General features: G+C 39.8%; 1 protein-coding gene across 7 annotated transcripts in view; it reads left to right on the top strand.

Annotated features, from left to right (window-relative positions):
• Positions 1-19,575, top strand: part of phf14 (PHD finger protein 14) — a 140,610-nt gene that overhangs the window by 62,749 nt on the left and 58,286 nt on the right. For all 7 annotated transcript variants that reach the window (XM_030412968.1, XM_030412965.1, XM_030412966.1 and 4 more), the window contains exons 14-16: positions 10,029-10,179; positions 14,765-14,827; positions 18,071-18,192. In XM_030412968.1, coding sequence (XP_030268828.1) covers positions 10,029-10,179; positions 14,765-14,827; positions 18,071-18,192 — 336 coding nt within the window. The remainder of the gene's footprint in view (positions 1-10,028; positions 10,180-14,764; positions 14,828-18,070; positions 18,193-19,575) is intronic.

Here is a 19,575-nt window from a genome sequence, read left to right as displayed (position 1 = left end):
TTTTTATTGCACAGATTTAAGACAAGAAATATTTGTGTGCGCATCACAAATATGTTCACAAATCTTATTTTTATATGTGAATTTTTTTTTACTTACATATGGATTGAAGCATATTTGTGTGTGCATTAAAAATGCATTTATGTATCGAGTCATATATATATACACAACTCCCCAAATACATCTGTGAGTCCTTTTTCATGCATTAATTCCTTACTGTGTGCATTTATCCATTTTGAGACTGGTAGATTTACAAATGATTGGTATTGTTGGTAAGATTACGAGATTACAGGCAGAAGTCATTCTTAACAACTAAACGATTCACTCTCACACAGAAGACGGATGAAAAACCAGATAGACACACTTTCCAGACATTCCAGCTCTTTAAAATAATTTTGCCAGACACCAAAACTGCTTCTCTTTTTGTAGTTAACAAGTATTTCAGACCAGGCGGGCCACACATCAGACTTCCACCATTTGTAAAGTAGCTTTGCTGTGTTATGAGAAGCTAGCAACAGCAATATCCAGGATAGAAACCCAATCGGAACATCTTAAGTTACCAACTCCTTTCTAACTAGACACATTTTGCTTAAGGCCAAAACTACTTTTCATCTTGAAGTAGCATCGCCTAGCCTACTGAAACAAACTAACTTTAGCTTGCTAGCACTAGTAAATTCTATTGGGCCTAATTTCATTGCTAGACAACACTGTTTTCTTTTCTTTTTTGTTTATGCAGTGTGTAATGTATATAAACAGGGAGAAATGGAGAAGTGTAAAATATGTAATGAGTCATTCAGTGATGAAAACACATTGGTTGTTGGACTCCCTTGCACTGCCATTTGCGGAGAATATTGTGGTACTAGCTGCACAAACTCACAGTTGCCTGATTTATCAGATGAATATGACCCAGAGAGGAAGAACTAAGCAAAGAACAAACCAGGAACTGATGGGGGGTGCCAGACCCAAGAGCCACAGAGAAGGGGTCGAGGATCCAGGCTGGATAAAAAAAAAAAAAAGAAAAGAAAAACTAGGGAAAAAAAAGAAGAAGAAAAACACCTGTTGTTGCTACCTTGTCGTGGTGGGGAGGCTTGTGTTCCTCCGTGACCCAGAAGACTATACTGGTGGGGGTTATACCCCTGGCAGGTACTACCAAGCCAGGCGGTTTTCAGGTTAGAGGCCAGTCTAAAAGCAGCATTGCCATCACCCATTGGCAGTAGGATGATTGGATGAAGATTGGGCTGATGTATTTGTTATACATACAAATGGTGTTTCTGCCTATGCAAATTAAAGCGAAACTCTCGCCAAAAAGCAACCGAGACTTTATTTGGGATTGAATATGAGTCAAACCTTCGTGTAAAAGCATAATTACGACGAAAGAGGCACTTTTAAGATTTACCGTAGTTTCGGTTTTGGGCACGTTAATTTTGAATGGGAGAGCTAGGGGCATGACATGCTAGCATCAAAATCGCTATTTTTAGAACACTAAGGCCCCGTCCAGACGACAACGCCGTTTTGCGAAAACGCACATGTATTGCATCATTTTGGCCGACCGTCCATACGGATCCTGAAAACGCAGCGCCTGAAAACGCACTTTTTTGAAAACGGGTCTCAGGGTGGAGAAATCCGAAAACGCAGCCCTCCCGTTTTCATGTGGACGGCGAATCTGCATACTTTTCAAAATGATGACGCCATCGCCCCACCCCGCGACGTCCCATAACAACAACAACAACAATGGCGGCCTGCATGCACGTGTTCGTGCTGCAGAAGATATTGAGCCTTTCTTGCAACTTACATGCCTTGTAGTTGAGTGTGAGCCGTAGCAGCAGTTCGACCTCATTACCGGTCCACACAAACGATTCTGGTTTCCATGCACTAGCCATTTTCATCTTCTTCTTGCTGTGTTCGGTTTCTCTGTCTACTGTCTGTTTGTTTACAGCGCGCAAGCTTGATGCGCATGCTCCGTGTCCTCTTCTCCGTTTTTGGTGACTGTCAAGCGCCACCTATTGGCCTGGAATATGAACTACAGCGTTTTCGGTCGTTTTCAGTGAAGACGTGTGGACGCAAATATTCTTAAAACGATGACGAGGAAGACGGAGAAAAAAAAGATCGTTTTCACCCGTGTGGATGGCCCCTAAGAAGGCTCGACACAACAGGAAACTTTGCACGTAGCATCACCAGGGTCTCTACTCATGAACAAGAGCATTGAGAAAATTGTTTGTGTACACAGAGTTTATGAAAAAGAAAGTTTTTGAACTACTCACGTTAGTTGCTGCATCTCCTGCGCGTCGCCGTCATGGCAAGCAAAAAGTGTTGCTCCCCGAGTGCGATCTGACAGGCAGGAGAGTAATGGTGAACCGCTCCTCAAGCGCGCCTGTCAGGTTGTACTCGGGGATCAACACTTTTTGTCTGGCATGAAGTAGTCAAAAATGGCCAATTATATCCCTGATGTCCCACCTTCAAACACAGCCTCATTTGGCCACCCATGAAACAGCTACTTAACCTCTAGGGGTGTCACGATTCTCCAAATCCTCGTTTTGATTCAATTTTCGATTCTGAGGTCATGGTTCGATCCTCGATTTTTACATTTAGTTTTTTTTAAAGCTCAGGCTGCTATGCCATTTTTAGACTAGACTTTAATGCAATATAATATCTGACCTTTGTTCGCAATACACCACACTACATTGTCAAATTTAAAACATTTATTAACAACATAATGTAACAATAACTTATATCTTCAGTCAATTAGAAACTTAAACAAAATAACCTGCCATCTAGTTTCTGCAGAGCTTGCAAACTGTGGCTTTTTTGTCAACATAACTCACTGGAAATCCAAAATACTTCCACACCTGCGACTTCAGTGAAAGAGGAGGGGTTTCATGTTCTGTCGATGGGTCTCCAGTTGCCATTGTTGTAAGAGTGGCGGAGCCCCTGTCAGGAATAGGGCGGTGCGTGAGGTGTGTGTGCGTAAGGTGCGTAAGGTGTGAGTGGGCGAGCGAGACTGAGGGAGCGTGCGTACGTGCAGACAGTGAATGAATGGGAGAAGAAAGATAAGCAAAAGCAGTAGCAGTAGTAGCAACAGCAGTAATGTGTACAGTCTGCAGTTTGGCTGTGAATAAAGGCGATGGCTCCTCAAGATACAGCAAAGCTCCCTGGTATTATTTCCCGACCAGCTTAACACGTGAAAGGGGGTTCACCGACAGTAAACACAAACTTCGGCCCCACAGGAAATCATCTCCCCTGTGCTTCCCGACCATGGTCTGGGAGCCGAACAGGAATGGTGTAACACCATGCTATCGTTTGGCTGGCTGTAGCTAATAGCTACTGGCTTAGCTAGTAGCTAAGTTAGAGGAGGTTGACTCGCAGCACTTCAACACTTACCGTGTGTGTTTTTTCCGCTTGGCAAGCCAACCGGACGTGACATGGGGGTGTGGCAGCATCGATGATCCCATTTTTTAAATTCGAAGTTCGAGATTTTGACTTAATTTCGGTACATTTCGATTTAAATTGAAATCGTGACTCCCTTATTAACCTCCCACTTTTGTATAGAAATACATACTTCCTACGGGCAGTGCACTAGTGTATGTGTGTGTATATATATATATATATATATATATATATATATATATATATATATATATATATATATATATATATATATATATATATATATATATATATATATATATTATCTCTCAAAATATTTATTTTTTTTACCTTGCACCATCAGCGTAATACATATTTTATCAACGGCGGCGGTGGGGGGGTCATGATGTAACTTCTTTTTTTTTTTTTTCTGTGAGAGACTGTGGCGGAATGACTTGATTAATGGGAAACGCTAACTTAGCATTAGCTCGTCTACGTTTAGCTAATGAGGGTGGTTAATCAAATGAAAACTACTCGCCCTCCTCATCTTTTCACAATTTGCTAACGTAGCATTAGCTATGTAGAGACTTCATCACAGAAACAAAAAGGTGAAAAATACAGACATTTAGTTTCAGTAAATAAACAAAGTTAACATTTTGCTGTGACAGTTACTTCACCCACCTTGATACCTGATGTATTGATGGGGATCCAAATTAATGATTTTAAAAAGTCATATAATGGTAGTTACACCCATGATTACGATGAAACACTCGGGTCATTTTGGACCGAAACGTGACCACGGTGAGCAAAGGTCCGTTTCTCAATGGATTTGTCATCTAGGAGGGCTAAAAAAACAAATTTAGCCGTGGTGTATTTTTCAAAATGGCGGGGAAAATTTTTTAGAGGCCAGAATCCAAAATGGCTGTCGTGGAAATGATCTTTTTAATGGTTTGACCTACAATGATGCACAATACATGGTTTCAGACCTTATTTTTGTCAAGAAATACATATTTCTGGTTAACATAATAATTTGACCTTTTTTTTTACCTTCAAATTCAAGATGGCTGCCAATTTTAGTGATTTTTGGAGGGATTTTTTTGGGGGGGGCTTTTAATTGTAAGTTCTCCCATTTGCCTTGATTTATAATATCTGTGGGCTTACAGGGCTTACCACATTTTAGGACACATTCACAGGACATTGTGTGTTTTGTCTTTCTTTGGGAGGGAAAGCAACTCGTATAGCCGCTGATGGTTCTGTTTCTAACACATTAGGAGTGAATGAGATGTATATAAAATTAAATTAGGGTTACGTTTTGAGCATTTCAGAGTAAGTAACGTTAGGTTATTGGGGTTAATAAAACATTTTACTGTTTGTTAAGAATTGACCTTTAAATTCAGCTCAAGCAACAAACCTTTCTACCTTTGCATACCTATTTTTATGTTAAGCTATTGTGCAAAATTATTTTTGGTTCATTATGAATGTCATGGGAAGAACTGGACACTATATTGTTCGTAGGCTATTCTATTTAATGGGAAACAGCAAATCAACAACTGTTGTTTATACATATACATCTGATTTATTGACCTCGGATATTATTTTTGTGTACTTACACTGTATATTATTCAATTCATCATGAGCAGAGCTTCCATTAGAACCTAATATGAAGACTCTCTGACGATTTTGAAAAAAATCCCCAAAAAGGGGAAAAATTCCCCCAAAAATCACTAAAATTGGCAGCCATCTTGAATTTGAAGGTAAAAAAAAAGGTCAAATTATTATTTTAACCAGAAATATGTATTTCTTGACAAAAATAAGGTCTGAAACCATGTATTGTGCATCATTGTAGGTCAAACCATTAAAAAGATCATTTCCACGACAGCCATTTTGGATTCTGGCCTCTAAAAAAATTTCCCCGCCATTATGAAAAATACACCCCGGCTAAATTTGTTTTTTAGCCCTCCTAGATGACAAATCCATTGAGAAACGGACCTTCGCTCACCGCGGTCACGTTTCGGTCCGAAATGATCCTACTAGAGGGAGCTCAGCTCCTGCTGGCTGTACTGACGAGGTGAGGAGGCGGAGCTGAGCTCATGAGGGCTCCGGCCCAATTTAATCTCTGCATATATGTGTGTGTGTGTGTTTGTATATGTGTATTTATATTTTTGTGTATATATACACGTGTATATGTGTGTGTACATCTATGTATATTTACGTATGTGTATATGTATGTATATATACATTTATGTTTATGTGTGTGTGTGTGTGCGTGCGTGTGTGAGAGAGAGGGGACAAGGGGCTGGGGCTGCAGCGTGTCACATGGCTGAGTGTCACAATGCGGTGTGTGATAAGGTAGCATGTGACAGGTGAGTTTAATATTGAACTAGTCAAAGAAAGAAAGAGAAAGCTAGACCACAAATTCAAAACACTTGCTCTATACAATACTTGCTGAATTTATTGAAAAATTCCAGATTGTGTTTTCTTCTTTCTCAACACTATAATCTTTAGCTTCCACCTGGTGTCAGAAGCACCTGTCACAGAATTTTAAGCTTAGTGATTGGATGTTTGTCCCCTGATGAGATGTAGTTAAGTCAGTCTTTTCCAAAGTGTTTTTTGGACCTAGGCTTATACCTTTGATTTAACCAGGACAGTTTCGTGTTACAATCCAATCCAAGTACTCCAACTGTGAATCACACATATTGTCTGTGAGAGAAAAAATGAATGGGGCGTTAAATTCCAGAAACAGAGGCCAAAATGGCCAACAAGGTCCACCAATCAAATGGTTCTGTTTAGGCTACTGTGCAGTAGGGCTGCACAAAAAATCTTTAAAAAATCACGATCTCGATTCACACATACACGTGATCTCATATCTACACACAGCGATTCTGAAGCATTTTATATCTCGAGCTGAATCACAAACAAATGCTCATATTTTCCTCCCGGATTTTTTGAAGTGCCCTCAAACGCAGCACTGCCGCTGCCTCCGCCCTCAACCTGTGGTAAAGCGTCTTAACAACAGTGACAGTGTTGCCAGATTGGGCGGTTTTCCGCCTAATTGGGCTACTTTTGTTGACGCCAGGCGGGAAAAAAATACATTGGGTGGGTGAATAAAATTTGGGCTGCTTTTGTCCACATTTGGCGGGTTTTTAATATTGTGAAAACAGCACTCTGAACTGCGGGAGCCCATCACGAGCGGCGGAGGAGCAAGTTAAATAGAACAGAAAAGCACCAACCCCACCCCCCAGCTAACGGCGAGGAGCATAACTCTCTCTCTCTCTCTCTCTCTCTCTCCATCTCCCCCCCGCTAACAGCGAGAAGCCCCCCCCCCCCCCAACCCACACACACACACACACACACAAGGGTGTCTGGCAACTTCGTGATTTGGGCTGGTTTTTAGTGGATTGGGCGGGTTCTAAGATCTGATTGGGCTGGAAACTGTCAATCCGATCTGGCAACACTGAACAGTGATTCAGTGGCGGAAGCCCGCCTGCAGTTAAGTGTATGGAAGGAGTTAGTGAGAACCCGTTTTTAGACGGGGCAGCAAGCCGCCAATCTGCCCATCCTTTTGGCGGCTAAGTCCGCGGTTTTAGACAGAGGGCGGCAAAATGGGGGTCTGTTTTGGTCTGCCGATTTCCCGCCTCGGAGGGTACACTTATTTCCGCCTCGCCTGCTAGATGAGCAACTGGACAGCCGCTGAGATCAGGAGATGCTAGCCTCTCCTGGATCTCTAGCTGTATGGTTGTGTTAGCTTGTTGTGTTAGCCACAATCTAGGAACGGTAGCTACTCTCAAATTAAAAGCCCCCCGCTAAGAACCCAGCTCTAAACTCCAATGGGGTGTAATGTAAAGCTCTTATTTGAAGACAAATTCGTTGTCAACTGCTCACAGCCCAACGTCAGGCTTCACGTCACGTCACATGTTTACCTCTACCTCTGAGGCGGCTTTTGGAAAAGGAAGAAAATTATGCCTCCGTTTTAGAAAGCCAATCACAGCAGCTATCACATATCACCTAGCTTAAGATACGGCCCCAATAAACACTGTACAACATGAGGTATAAAAGAATGCCCTCTCATCTTGGGAGACTAATTTTTTTTTTTTTTTTTTTTTTTGTGTAAAAATAATTTCTCATCCAATGATAGAACTTGAAATGAACAAAAAAAACATTGCTTTGGCAGAGGCATAGTAGTATCTGCCATACTATCATGTTTTTTCTTTTTTTGTTCAAGTTCATCAGTGCAATAAACATTTTGTGAAAAAAATCGTGCCAGAGAATCGTGATCTCAATTCTAAGCAAAAAAATCGCGATTGACATTTTTTCCAGAATCGTGCAGCCCTACTGTGCGGATAGATAGGGGTTGGATACTGTTGGGCCATACTGGTCTGATATCGATTATTCCATATTTAGAGAATAATAACTTTGGCAATAATAGTTGATGTTAACATCATAAAACATCTACACCCTGTGAGTATGAACTGGAATTGCGTTTCCTATTCATTCTTTGTCTACTATGGGCAGCGTTAGTATCCACAGTTTGTTTATTCATATTAGTCCTGACATTTAAGGCCCGTCGGTGGCAGCTGGATTATCAGATGAAGGATGCTAAGATGGTGGAAATGTCACAGTCACTTCCCTCAACTTCTGCAGTTCCTTATCTTGAGAGGAGATGTAGTGCATCTGTTCTCCCACATGTGATAGTTCTAAAATATATTCTTGTTTTGTGAGATGGAGAGAAGCTTCTCTTTCTATTGTAACTGAAATAACTGAATTTGTGCAGAATGTTTTTTGTGTTGGTGTAAAACAATCTGTTTGTGAAAGGAGTAATTCAATTTGCATTCATTTTTGGCATGAAGCTCTTTTGGTCTATAGAGTGAAAATTAGAAACTGTTGAATGATTCAAGTGTGTGGGTGGAGAGTCATGACTAATTACAGAGTTGTGCGTGTACAGAAAGCAACAGAGACTCCAGGGTACTGTTCCTTTGTACAACAAACGGTGGAGGCAGAAGCTGCTTGTATATCGAAACCACATTACTGACTGTAAAGCAGTATCCATTCCACATCTAACTTTGACTTGCTGCAGTAAATTTCAGCATTATCTAAATGGTTATTGTTGGCTTGAACTTCTGATAAGGTGCAGACTTTTTCAAATGCTGAAACATTTCCAGGAATTGAAATAGTGAGTTTGGTATTGGTCATCCATTAATGTACAGTGTGTGTTATCCATCATCCAGTCTGAAACACAGTTTCATCACTGTTGTCTCCACTCAGTATATATTTTGCAGTTTTCTGCATAGTTTAAGGGTATACATTTGAAATGATACACACCCAGTGTCCAATTTAATTGGTCACTGCTGCTATTTTAGAGTAAAGCATTTTTTGAAATGATTTCAATTAGAAATGTGCTGATTGCAATCTTAAAAGTTTGACCTGCTGATTCTGATTTTGTTGTTGATTTCAATTTCTTTCTGAGAACTAGAATTGACAACACACACAAACATTTTTGAATGGAAAATTCAATTATATATTCATTATAAAAAATCAACCATTAAACAAGACGAGTAAACATTACATTTTACCCTACTCCACAAGGTTGCAGGAACCTCTCTCACTCTCATTCAAATAAATCTCAAAATAAAGTGCTCAATAAAATCCAACTGAAAATGAACTGCAGTATTTCCTACTAACGTGTTATAAGCCATGCACTGGTCACCGGTAATGGCCAATCATACTGAGTGACAGGAACTAGAGATTAAGTTGAGTTTAGGTCCTGATACTTCTCAGTGAAAGGGTTCCACAACATACCATTATATTTACAGGAACAGTTTTGATATGATGCAGTCATAAACTACAGCCACAGCAATGACACACAAACTACACATTTTCTCTCAACAAGTTTCTGCAGCCATGCTACAATAGATGTGAGACTTTACTTAGGCACAGTAGTGCTCATTTCTAATACTGGCATGCTAACATACTCATAATAATGATGATGTTGAGTGGGTATAAATTCGACCGTGCTCAACTTAGTTTAGTCTGTTTGCATGCTGACACTAGCTCGTTAGCAGATTAATAGTACGCCTGAGGGTAAAGGGACTGTCCTTGGTTTTTCTAGTGTTTATCAGATCTACTGGCAAGTTAATATTCAATAGAATATTTGTAAAGATATCTCAGGTTGGACCAAAGAGGTACAGCAATGACCACTGTCATTTCTAGAGCCGAACTGCTACCATGAATAATCATGTTGTCAACAAGTACAGAACTGGAGTCGGGATGTGGTTTGACTAGCTTAGCAAGAAGGCTGGAAACCATGGGAAACAGGTACCCTGTCTGTCCAAAGTTAAGAAATGGGAAGATATATTTTAGAAGATGTTTTAAATTGCTGCTCATCACCAGTAAAAGTTACAGATGACCATATTCTGTTTAAGGGCAAACTATATCAAAGAACAGCATTAAGTATCAGCCAGAATGTAACAATGTTAGAATTTTGCAAAAACAGTTCTTTATCAGAAAGAAGTCCAACATGTTGGTATGGTGGTCTTCTCATGTTTTCTACCTTTTGATCATGAGCAGCTGCCAGGGCCTGTTTTTCTTTTTTCAGTGTATACTAAGGATTTGGGTCTGCGATAATAAAATCAATACAGTTCATTGAGAAGAGCTGTCTTGTGTCTCCTCAGGCAATGCTCCGAGTGTGATCAGGCCAGCAGTGATGAGGCTGATATTGCCATGGAGACGCTACCGGATGGCACCAAGAGGTCCAGGAGGCAGATCAAGGGACCAATCAAGTTTATCCCACAGGAGATGTCGCCAGAGCCCAAGAAACATCAAGTGAGAGGCACAGTGTGTATCAACACACTGGAAATGTAAACTGTGATCAGAAATGTATTTTCATTCCAAAAACAAAAACTTCTCTTGTTGCGGTTATAATGACAAATTTGTATGCTCAACTCGTCCTCCACTCTAATTAGAGTGCAACTCATTTCAGTGTTGACTTATTGGCTGATCTGTATTGATCTCAAATAATTAACTTGTTCTCATTAATCTCATGCTCTCTTTAAGGCTTCACAAGGTGATGATGTTAGTGTTCCCAGAAGCACAAAATAAAGAATTGTAATCAAAAGCACTTTTTTTAAAATACCAAAGTCAGTGGAACAATAAACAGATGTGGACTTCCTCGTGATGAAACTGAGGCAGGATGCATCTAATCCATACAAATGAGAAAGTGATTGTTATTGTTTGTTGTATCATCACTTCATTTGATAAGAAGCAAGGGGGAAATAGCCTGGGGAAATAATTAAAACATAAGGCTTCCTAGTCTGAAAATTAGTCTTCTGACAAATGAGTGTAAAAAAGCAAGACTTAAAATTAAGTTCACAATGAATCTGCAGGGCAGTCTAGTACTTTACATGTTTAAAAAAAAACAAAAAACAAAAAAGGTCTTTAGAAGTATGAAGATGCAGAAGTTCAACTCAACAGGCCAGAGTCTCAGCCTCCAGCTCAGTCAGGTAATGAAGCATCAGGCCTAAAATCAGATATGTGCCCCGAGATGTCCACTTTCAAAATACAAGGGTTTTTGTTTTGTTTTATTTTATCACTCACTGCTCTCTGCCTCCTTCTGACTTAACTCCCAACATAAGTAAAGTTACCCTCATGTCCGTTCCCAATTACAAGAACTTTACCAAGAAAAATCATACATACAAATACAAGAGGCTTTACAATATATCTTTTTCTTTCATTTTGCCCCAGAATGTTTTCAATAGTGAGCAAAACCCAAAATATGACTTGATACAGCACGATGATGAGAAAACTAAAAACAACTGAAATGTATATTATTACTATTAACAGCCGAGACTGATGTTCACACAGTTGGTGAAGTCACATTTGAGTCAACGTTTCTACAAATCTTCTGGCTGTTTCCCTTCTTTCTGTGACCATAGAAGAATGACAGTGTAACAATTTGTGTCAGCAATGAGAGGGGACAGAACCCTCTCTCCATCCCTCACTGGATCTGACTTATCTGTACCGACCATGCTCTGATCCTGCGATACAGAGCAGCTTCCCTGCTCCCTCAAGAAGCACTCCAGATTGATATCTGACAGCTCGGTGGTGAGGAAGGGGGGGAGGCTGGGCTTGTCTTTCACTTCCCTTTTTTTCCTCCACTGTCAATATGTGACCCTGTGCCACTCACCTGGGACTGGAGGGAACTTTCCTCTTGTGACTGGACGCTCACAGCAGAGTAAATTCCACTGAAGCTGCTCATGACTGCAATCTCTGTTACAAATGGAGAAATGAACAAAGGAAAGGAGCAGTGTCTCAACCACTTGTCCCCTTCCCTGCACTGCATCTGTTTTAGAGGGGAAATAGTGGAGTGTTAGAGCACAGTGGCAGTCTGGGTTAATGTGTTTTTCTGTTTAACTTTGGAAACCAGGGCCTAGACATGTGCCGAAGACCCTGCTGGAGCTCTCGGGGATTAAGCAGCTTTCTGATTTTTCTCACAGCCACTAGGCCAAGGCACTTCAGTGCAGCATTTATCTTCAAATGCAAGGCCTGCAATGGCAGACGCTAAAAGGACCCTGCTTTGCATTTTTAATGCTTTTACCAGGGCACCCAGGCACTGGCACTTCTCTAAAGCCATGTTTCAATTTAGCAGGACTGGCTAATCGACCTCATGCTGGCCTCTGAGGCTGCAGAGTGTATGTGGGTTTCGCGTAGTTCTTGTGTAGGGACGGAGCAGGCGTGTGCACATACACACGTACATTTGGCGAAAAGGGCTAAAATGGACCAGTGCCACTTTGATGAAGCTGAGCGTCTTGTGGTTGTTATTCATGGCCTGTAGTTGGTGGTGCCGACTGGAGGAAAACCTTTAAAGTCAACCTGTGAGCTCCATTTGATTTAACATGTATGTAATGTGGCAGCTGTAAAATTAATGCTCCATAGCATACTCAGTATGGATACAAGACTGTTTGAGATGGGCTGTGCAAAGTCATGCAAAGACATGGATGTTTTAAAAATATATATATATACATATACATATCTTAACAGGGTTATGATTTACTGCAGCCCCCTATCACCACAGTGTTAATACTAAAATGTCCCATATGAACATATGCCATTAATCAGTTGGAAATTATGAGAATTAAGTTAATATATCTGGTTACTACCAGTTCCTATGCTCTGTTAATTTCTCTAATCCTGTGTGAAATGATTCATGCTTGTTAAAGATGCACTGATGTACTTAATTAAAAGATTGATTTTGCCTGCGACTTATAAACTGCCTGCAGTTTAATTTCCTCACCTGAGCAGAACCCGAGATTAGCTATGCTGTGTGGCTGAGTGTTTTTAGCTGAACCAGCTACTGAACTGCACTCTGCTCCCCCTGGCCTTATAGATTACTTAACGAGACACTGCTTTAATGCAAAAATAACTAAATAATGTCAGGCCTTTTGTTTGGCAAGAGCAGTCACCGGAGAGATAGTGAAGGTCTATATGAGCCAATTGGCAGCTTCTTGCAGTTAGCATTCTTAATGATAAGTGCTCCATCTGGCAAGTGGTAGCGAGCCAAAGGCGACAGATGGAATTGTTTTCACAATCTGTTTAAATATGTTGTCGATTTTTCTTCCCCTTTTAAACCCTCCCCGGCAGCTCCGACGCTTGCTTGCTAGCAACAAGAAGATGTTTGTTTTTTTCATTCTTTCATGCTTGGTTCAGTCTTCTGCAAAGACAAAACACACTTCAGAGCAGTGTATTATATGGGAGTGTTGCTAAGCATCTATCCAGCCTTTTTGACTTTTCCATAGACCGGTGTCTTGGCATGTACAACAGTCATATTTATTGCCACAGCATGACTAGTTCTGATGGCTAGCAGGTAGTGCTGTCAGCAAGGACACAGATGGGGCACTGAATTCATCAGCTTTGAACCCTCATAATCTAAACCATATCTTCAATGTATCTGAGTTGTTCAGTCAACTTTCTTCTGTACAAAAGTTAATTCAGCTTTTCCCTTCTATTTCTTTCTACCAAAGATGTTGGTTTGGTCTCAGGAGTGGAGTGCAACAAAGTCTGGGGTTCTTAAAGATATAAAAGATTTCTACATTAAAATGTCCAAAAATGACGAGACCTTTGTTATATATTTTGTTGAGTTGTGTACAAATTTTACCAACAATATTCAAACATAGAGAAATCTACTGAAGGTAATGGTGCATTTTAATTTTGGTAACAAAGGGGTAGTTGGGATATGTTGTTTGTGCCAAAATAAGGAATGTTCCAGATCTCTCTCAAAGTTTTCAAGCCTGTTTTTTGTGATATATCCGACCTAAGTGTTTGCAATGGCAGGAGCAGTTAGGAATAGCTCTAAGGCGGGGACACTAACCTTTTATTGTCGAACTCCGTTCAAATTGGCTTTCATCATTTTTATCAATCCACATTATCAACCATAGCTAAGGGATAGTCCCTTCAGGATTATATGAAAGCAGCTATGGATGATTTTTTGGCAGTCAATAATAATGGTGCTGTTTCAGATTCCTGGGAATCTATTGAAGCTGTTGTAAGAGGCAAAATGATCACAAATGAAGCTTTGAACAAACGTGAAAAGAACCATGAAAGGTCAATAAAGGTCAATAAGCAAATAATTAAGCTGGGACAAAAGCAATTTGGAGTGAATGACAAGCCAGGAAAAGTTGTTGGCCACACTGTTGCAGGGTGCACAGGCACAAGGTCTATTTTCAAAATCAAGTCTTCATTGGGCGAAATCTAGTTCTAGATAACTATTTTAGAAATCTCTATGAACAGTTATATACTTCCAACTGTACTGCATTAGATGATATAGAGAAATTCCTGGATTCTGTCGATTTACCTAAAATAAGTGAATCTGCTAAAAGTAGTCTGAATGTCACTATTGGAGAAATAAGGGGGGCAATCAAGTAAATTCCTAGTGTTAAGTCGGCAGGCCCAATAAGGTTTGGTGCAGTTTTATCAGACCTACTGTGATTATATCGCCCCCTTGTTGTCAATACTGATTAAACGTTCCACAGTTAAGATATTTTTTCCATAATCCTTTGAGGCTAATATTTGTCTAATACTTCAAAAAGTTAGGGATGCCTCAGATACGCTGGTGTGAACAACCCTTAGACTTTTAAACAATGACTAGAGAATGTTAGCAAATATATATTTAATATCTAACACCGCTTGATAAAAAAATTTACTTGAGTTTGTTTTATGCTACATCACTATATTGTATTGCATCTATACTAGTAATGACTGTGACTGATGTATAACAGCTCTCCTTTTTAATAGACTGTTAAGGCCCTCAAAACCTGGCCTCAAATCTTAACCACTCAGAAAAAGTTTCACTGAAGAATTGGAGTGCTTTGTGCTTTTGACCACTGCTTAAGAGTGAAATGTTTTTGTTTTGCAGAGAACCAGGGGGCAGAAGAGGAAGAGAGTTCCCATCTGTGAAGATCGAGAAGATAAAATCGAGGTTTATCACATAATTATTCTACAAAAAACTACTGCTGTTGTTCCAGCTTACATGCGACTGACATGTTCCAAGTCTTGATGGCACCAGTTCAGCTCTGCTCTTACCAGCTTACTATATTGTGTATATCCAACAATACTGTCCGTTTTATGAAAAATAAGATATCAGTAAATTCATTTCATCAACCTCAGACATCTTAGTAAATGTGTTTTTATTACCACAGGGCTTTTTAAATACCAAGTCAGAGAAATCATCATAGTATTGTGGAGGAGTGATGTAATAATCAGAGTATGAAATTCAAAAAGAAACCTGCCTCAACCAGATCTACAAAGCTGCTACCCTCCTAAGCCCTGTGCATTATTATACATGTTTTTAAGAATGCTTTAGTAGAAGGGCAGTTATAAATGTTGTATTCACTTATTTCCTTTGGTTTTATCATTAATCCTTGATTCATTTTCAAGATAGCTGAAGTGTAACATGTATTTAGAAAGCACACAACTTTTGCTTTCGATATGAAGCAAAGCAATGTTTGGTGTATTTACTTGATAAATAATTAAGACACTTGATTACTTTATGTCAGCGATTCACTAATCATGTCACTGCTGACCGGCTCCAGCAGAGAAAAGAAGCCCGAAGAATAGTTTTATGTTTACTACAGAGCTGGAGCCAGAAGGTGTTAGTCTAGCTTAGACTGGACTTCACCTGTTTATTTTTGACAGAGCTTAGTTAATAAGCCTTATACGCTGCAGCAAGCTCTGTGTAAGGAATAACATGTATAAGCTCTTCCCACGTGCTACCAAAAAATGCATTGTTAACACAGATTGATGCAAAGATGAAGTAGAATGATGTCAGTCAACTTTGGTTGTCAGAAACAATCAGAATTATACTTAATAACAGAATTTAACTTGCATTAAATGTACCCCTGGGCACCGCTCTTAAAAAAAGGAAAATGATTCTCAAGGTTGCTACCAAGTTCTTGACATTTTATCAGTGACCGTATTACTTCATACAGTAGTCAGTTCCATCACATATGACTACATCCACAACTTACAATTACTAAACATTCAAATTAATAAATTAGTGCTTCCATGAATACAGTGGTGGACCACTGTATACCAGATGAAGCAGTATGCGATTTGTTATTGATGAGACCTTACTTTAATTGGAATATGCTCAGCATTTATGCAGCGCTTTTCCAGTTTTTTTGACTATTCAAAACGCTTTACAACACAAGCAAGTATGCACACTTTCATACACATTCTTACACTGGTGGCTCCTGGAGAAGGCCATATTCCCTGATGATTGATTGAAAACGTATCAATTAATAGATCCTTCACCTTTGCATTAGAAACTTGGTTCTTTTGTTTCTTGTCCTTCACAGTCCCATGTGTCAGTGTCTGTGTCCATTGCCTGACAATTAGATGGAGAACACAGATAATGAGTTAATCGCTGACCTGTAGAGACGTCAATGTAGTTTGGAGTTTTGGAGTGATCCAGACTAGCTGTTTCTCCCTGCTACTAGTCTTTACGCTTTGCTGACCATGTCCTGACTCCAGCTCTGTAGTTAACACACAAATATAAGATTGTTCACACACTCTTGTCAACTCTTTATCTCTTGAAAGACTTGACAAGAGATCTGATCCAGGACAACTAATGGGGCTTATCTATGGCACTTTTGGCCCTGAGTCAAACTGTGCGGTGCTGTGTGGTTCCATTACCAGTTTAACTGTGCCAAATTGTGCTGAGCCGTGGCTGAGATGGACCATCTCCGGAGCAGAGTGGAGTGCTCTGGACCCACCTTCGAGCGGGGTTGCGAACCCCCTCAAACAATCCTGTGATTTAATACTGATACTGAGACCAGAGAGGAAAGAGTTTTCAAAAAGTCCACTTGTCTTCAGCTCTCTGTACTTTTGTTGCTTCTAACTGAATCTCTGTGTTCTGAAGTTTAGTTTCTCTCCTGCGTCTCTGTTTGTATTTTCAGAAAGATGCTTTATTTTCTGTCCTTTATTTCAGGATGGTAAAAAGGTATAATTTCCTGGTTATCCAACTTTATGATAAAAGCTTTCAGATAACAAAAATATAGGAGGGCTTGTATTGTTAAGGATTTATATTAAATGGAGCATGTTTATCAGCGATGTATACTGTCAGCTGACAATTATCTCTTGCAACCGAGAAGCGATAAAATGTGATGTCATTTTGAGATCACTATTACCCACAAAAACAAAGAACAGTTCTGTATTATCAGATTTTCATAAATTTTTTCTAGTGCAATACATTGAAAAATGTAAAACATACTTTGACTTCAATGGACCATTTTGTTCTTTGAAAAAAATGCTTTGACAAAAACTGTCAAATGACATCTGTCAATTGTATTAAATACTCGGAAAGCCTTTGGCTGCTTAATGTGCCATTAGCTAGCAGAGCCTTGGTTTTCAAAAAGGGCTGGGCCTCAAGTGCATTAAATTCTGTGATTTTGTCTGTTATTGCTTTAGCCTTACTGTTATCTTTAGAAAACTTCCTGCATAGTTCAATATTCATCTTTTTTAGTGTGGTAAAGCTAGCTGCTGCCGCTCCGATCCCTTCAATAAACTTTCGCGGCGAAGTGATTTAAAAGATTTGTTGTGTTCGTGTGAAAGAATCCTCTGTAAAACGGTTAATAATTTGTTTTGAGTGTTCCAGTCCCTGGGAAATGACTCATTTCACTATCAGTTATTCGAGCCAACACATTAAAATCTCTATCCCTTTATCCCTATTCAAGCTAGCTGGGTGCTTAATTGGAAGTTAGCTCGCTCGGTCAGTGGAGGTCACTATGTGCATGCTCTATGCATGGACCTATTACTACTAAATAGAGCCTTGGAGGCAGATCCCCATTTAATCCTTTGAAAGCTACTCAGTGGCACTTGAACCCAAAAACGCTCAACTTCCGGCTTAATAGCTTCCGCATTGTTCGGCCCATAGCGTGTAATTTCCGAATGTGTAAATTCTCTTTGGGAGTGCCTTTTTTATTTATTTATTTTTTAACAAAGATTAAGGTAATAAAAAACTGAAACATGCAAAGAAATTTGCATTTACATTTGCTGTAAGTTCAGAAATGTCGATTGAAGACAGTCACTTTAATGAATTCAGACAAAGATTGGTTGTAATGTTTTCTCCCCCTCTCCTGTTTAATATTTCATTCCTTTATACAATTCAACCACCACCAAGTGCCCATACAGCTCCCAATTCTAATCAGCTGTGTTTCCATAGGAACCACTGCCACGGGAACGCCGACAACGGCAGTCTGCAATGCAGAAAAAACCCAAAGCAGATGACACAAGGACTGAGTGTACAACCTGCAAAGGACCGGGTGACAACGAAAACCTTGTGAGGTGAGAGAACGTGTGTGTGTGTGGCTCAGAGAGAGAACAGGGGGGTTATCAAACATGCTGTGTGTGTGTGTGTGTGTGTGTGTGTGTGTGTGTGTGTGTGTGTGTGTGTGTGTGTGTGTGTGTGTGTGTGTGTGTGTGTGTGTGTGTGTGTGTGTGTGTGTGTGCGCGCGCAGGTCTCATGAGGAAGCCATATCCTCCTGATGATTAAAGTTCAGTCTTCATTAGGGCCCGGCCGCCTCGGCTCTGCAGAATCAGGGGGCTGAGGGTATCTTCTCCATAGGCACCCTATATTCACCTGCCACATACATTTGCACAGTTCATTAAGGGATAATGAATAGCACAATTTATTCAGCTCCTTTCATAGGATTTCAGGTGTCAGGCTCCTAATCAGCAGGATTCTTCTTTGACATTGGTATTCTGTGAGAAAATATAAACCTAGATCACAGGAGCCACCATGTCAGCACATTGTCATGTGATAACTGTAAAAGGAATTTTCCATTCTCACCAGAATTTCCTTCATGAATTTAATATTGGCCCTCCAAAACATTAGCATATTGTAACCTTAACCAGTTTATGGCTTTTTGAATTGTTATGTTAAAACAGTTCAGTGTTTACCATTTTGAGCATGACACCGTTCTACATTTTTTCACACTCTACCAATTATCTACAGAAGCCTACATTCACAAATAGTGGAAGGAAGCCTTGAAAGTTTTATTATTTTAACAGGCATCTCTTCTTTCTCTCCTTGACATCTGCTCCTGCTTTTATTTGCTGTTGATACAAATAACCACACTTCGTTCATCTTTACCTGTAGTCTTGATAAATTCTGACTAATGCACATTCTACAGCACTGATTCCATTACTGTAACAACACTCTTGCCACTCTGTTGAGTAAGGCAAGAAATACATTGGTCATTCACTACTTTATTCCACCAGCTTCTACTTTGATGTTTTTTTCGATAACTCTTAAACTGCTATTAATAGAAGTCAGCAGCTCCTGCACAGATGTTTTTTTTAATTCCCTAAATATAAAGAACATAAACCTCCCCCATTTAAACAATTAGTCCAGGGGTGCCCAAACATTTGCCAAATTTCAAAATAAATGGTGGGCCACGGGCTAACAAGTAATACAAATTGTCTTTTATGCTAAGATATGAAATGGTATACTATATAGAAGCCCAGACAGGCAGTGAGAAAAACAATTCTTAGGAACCATTTTCTGACCATTTTGTGTTCGTTTGCATGATTTTCTTCATGTTTTTCATGTTTTTTCATTTATTTTTCTCCCAAGTTCTTTTAACTGACTGATTCTACACAAATTGTTACCCTATCGACTCGATCATTTAATCAATGAAGAACATAGTTCTTGCAACCCTAATTCCA

This window comes from Sparus aurata, chromosome 3 (assembly GCF_900880675.1).
Source record: "Sparus aurata chromosome 3, fSpaAur1.1, whole genome shotgun sequence".
Classification (NCBI taxonomy): Eukaryota; Metazoa; Chordata; class Actinopteri; order Spariformes; family Sparidae; genus Sparus; species Sparus aurata.
This window is presented reverse-complemented; position numbering and strand designations above follow the sequence as displayed.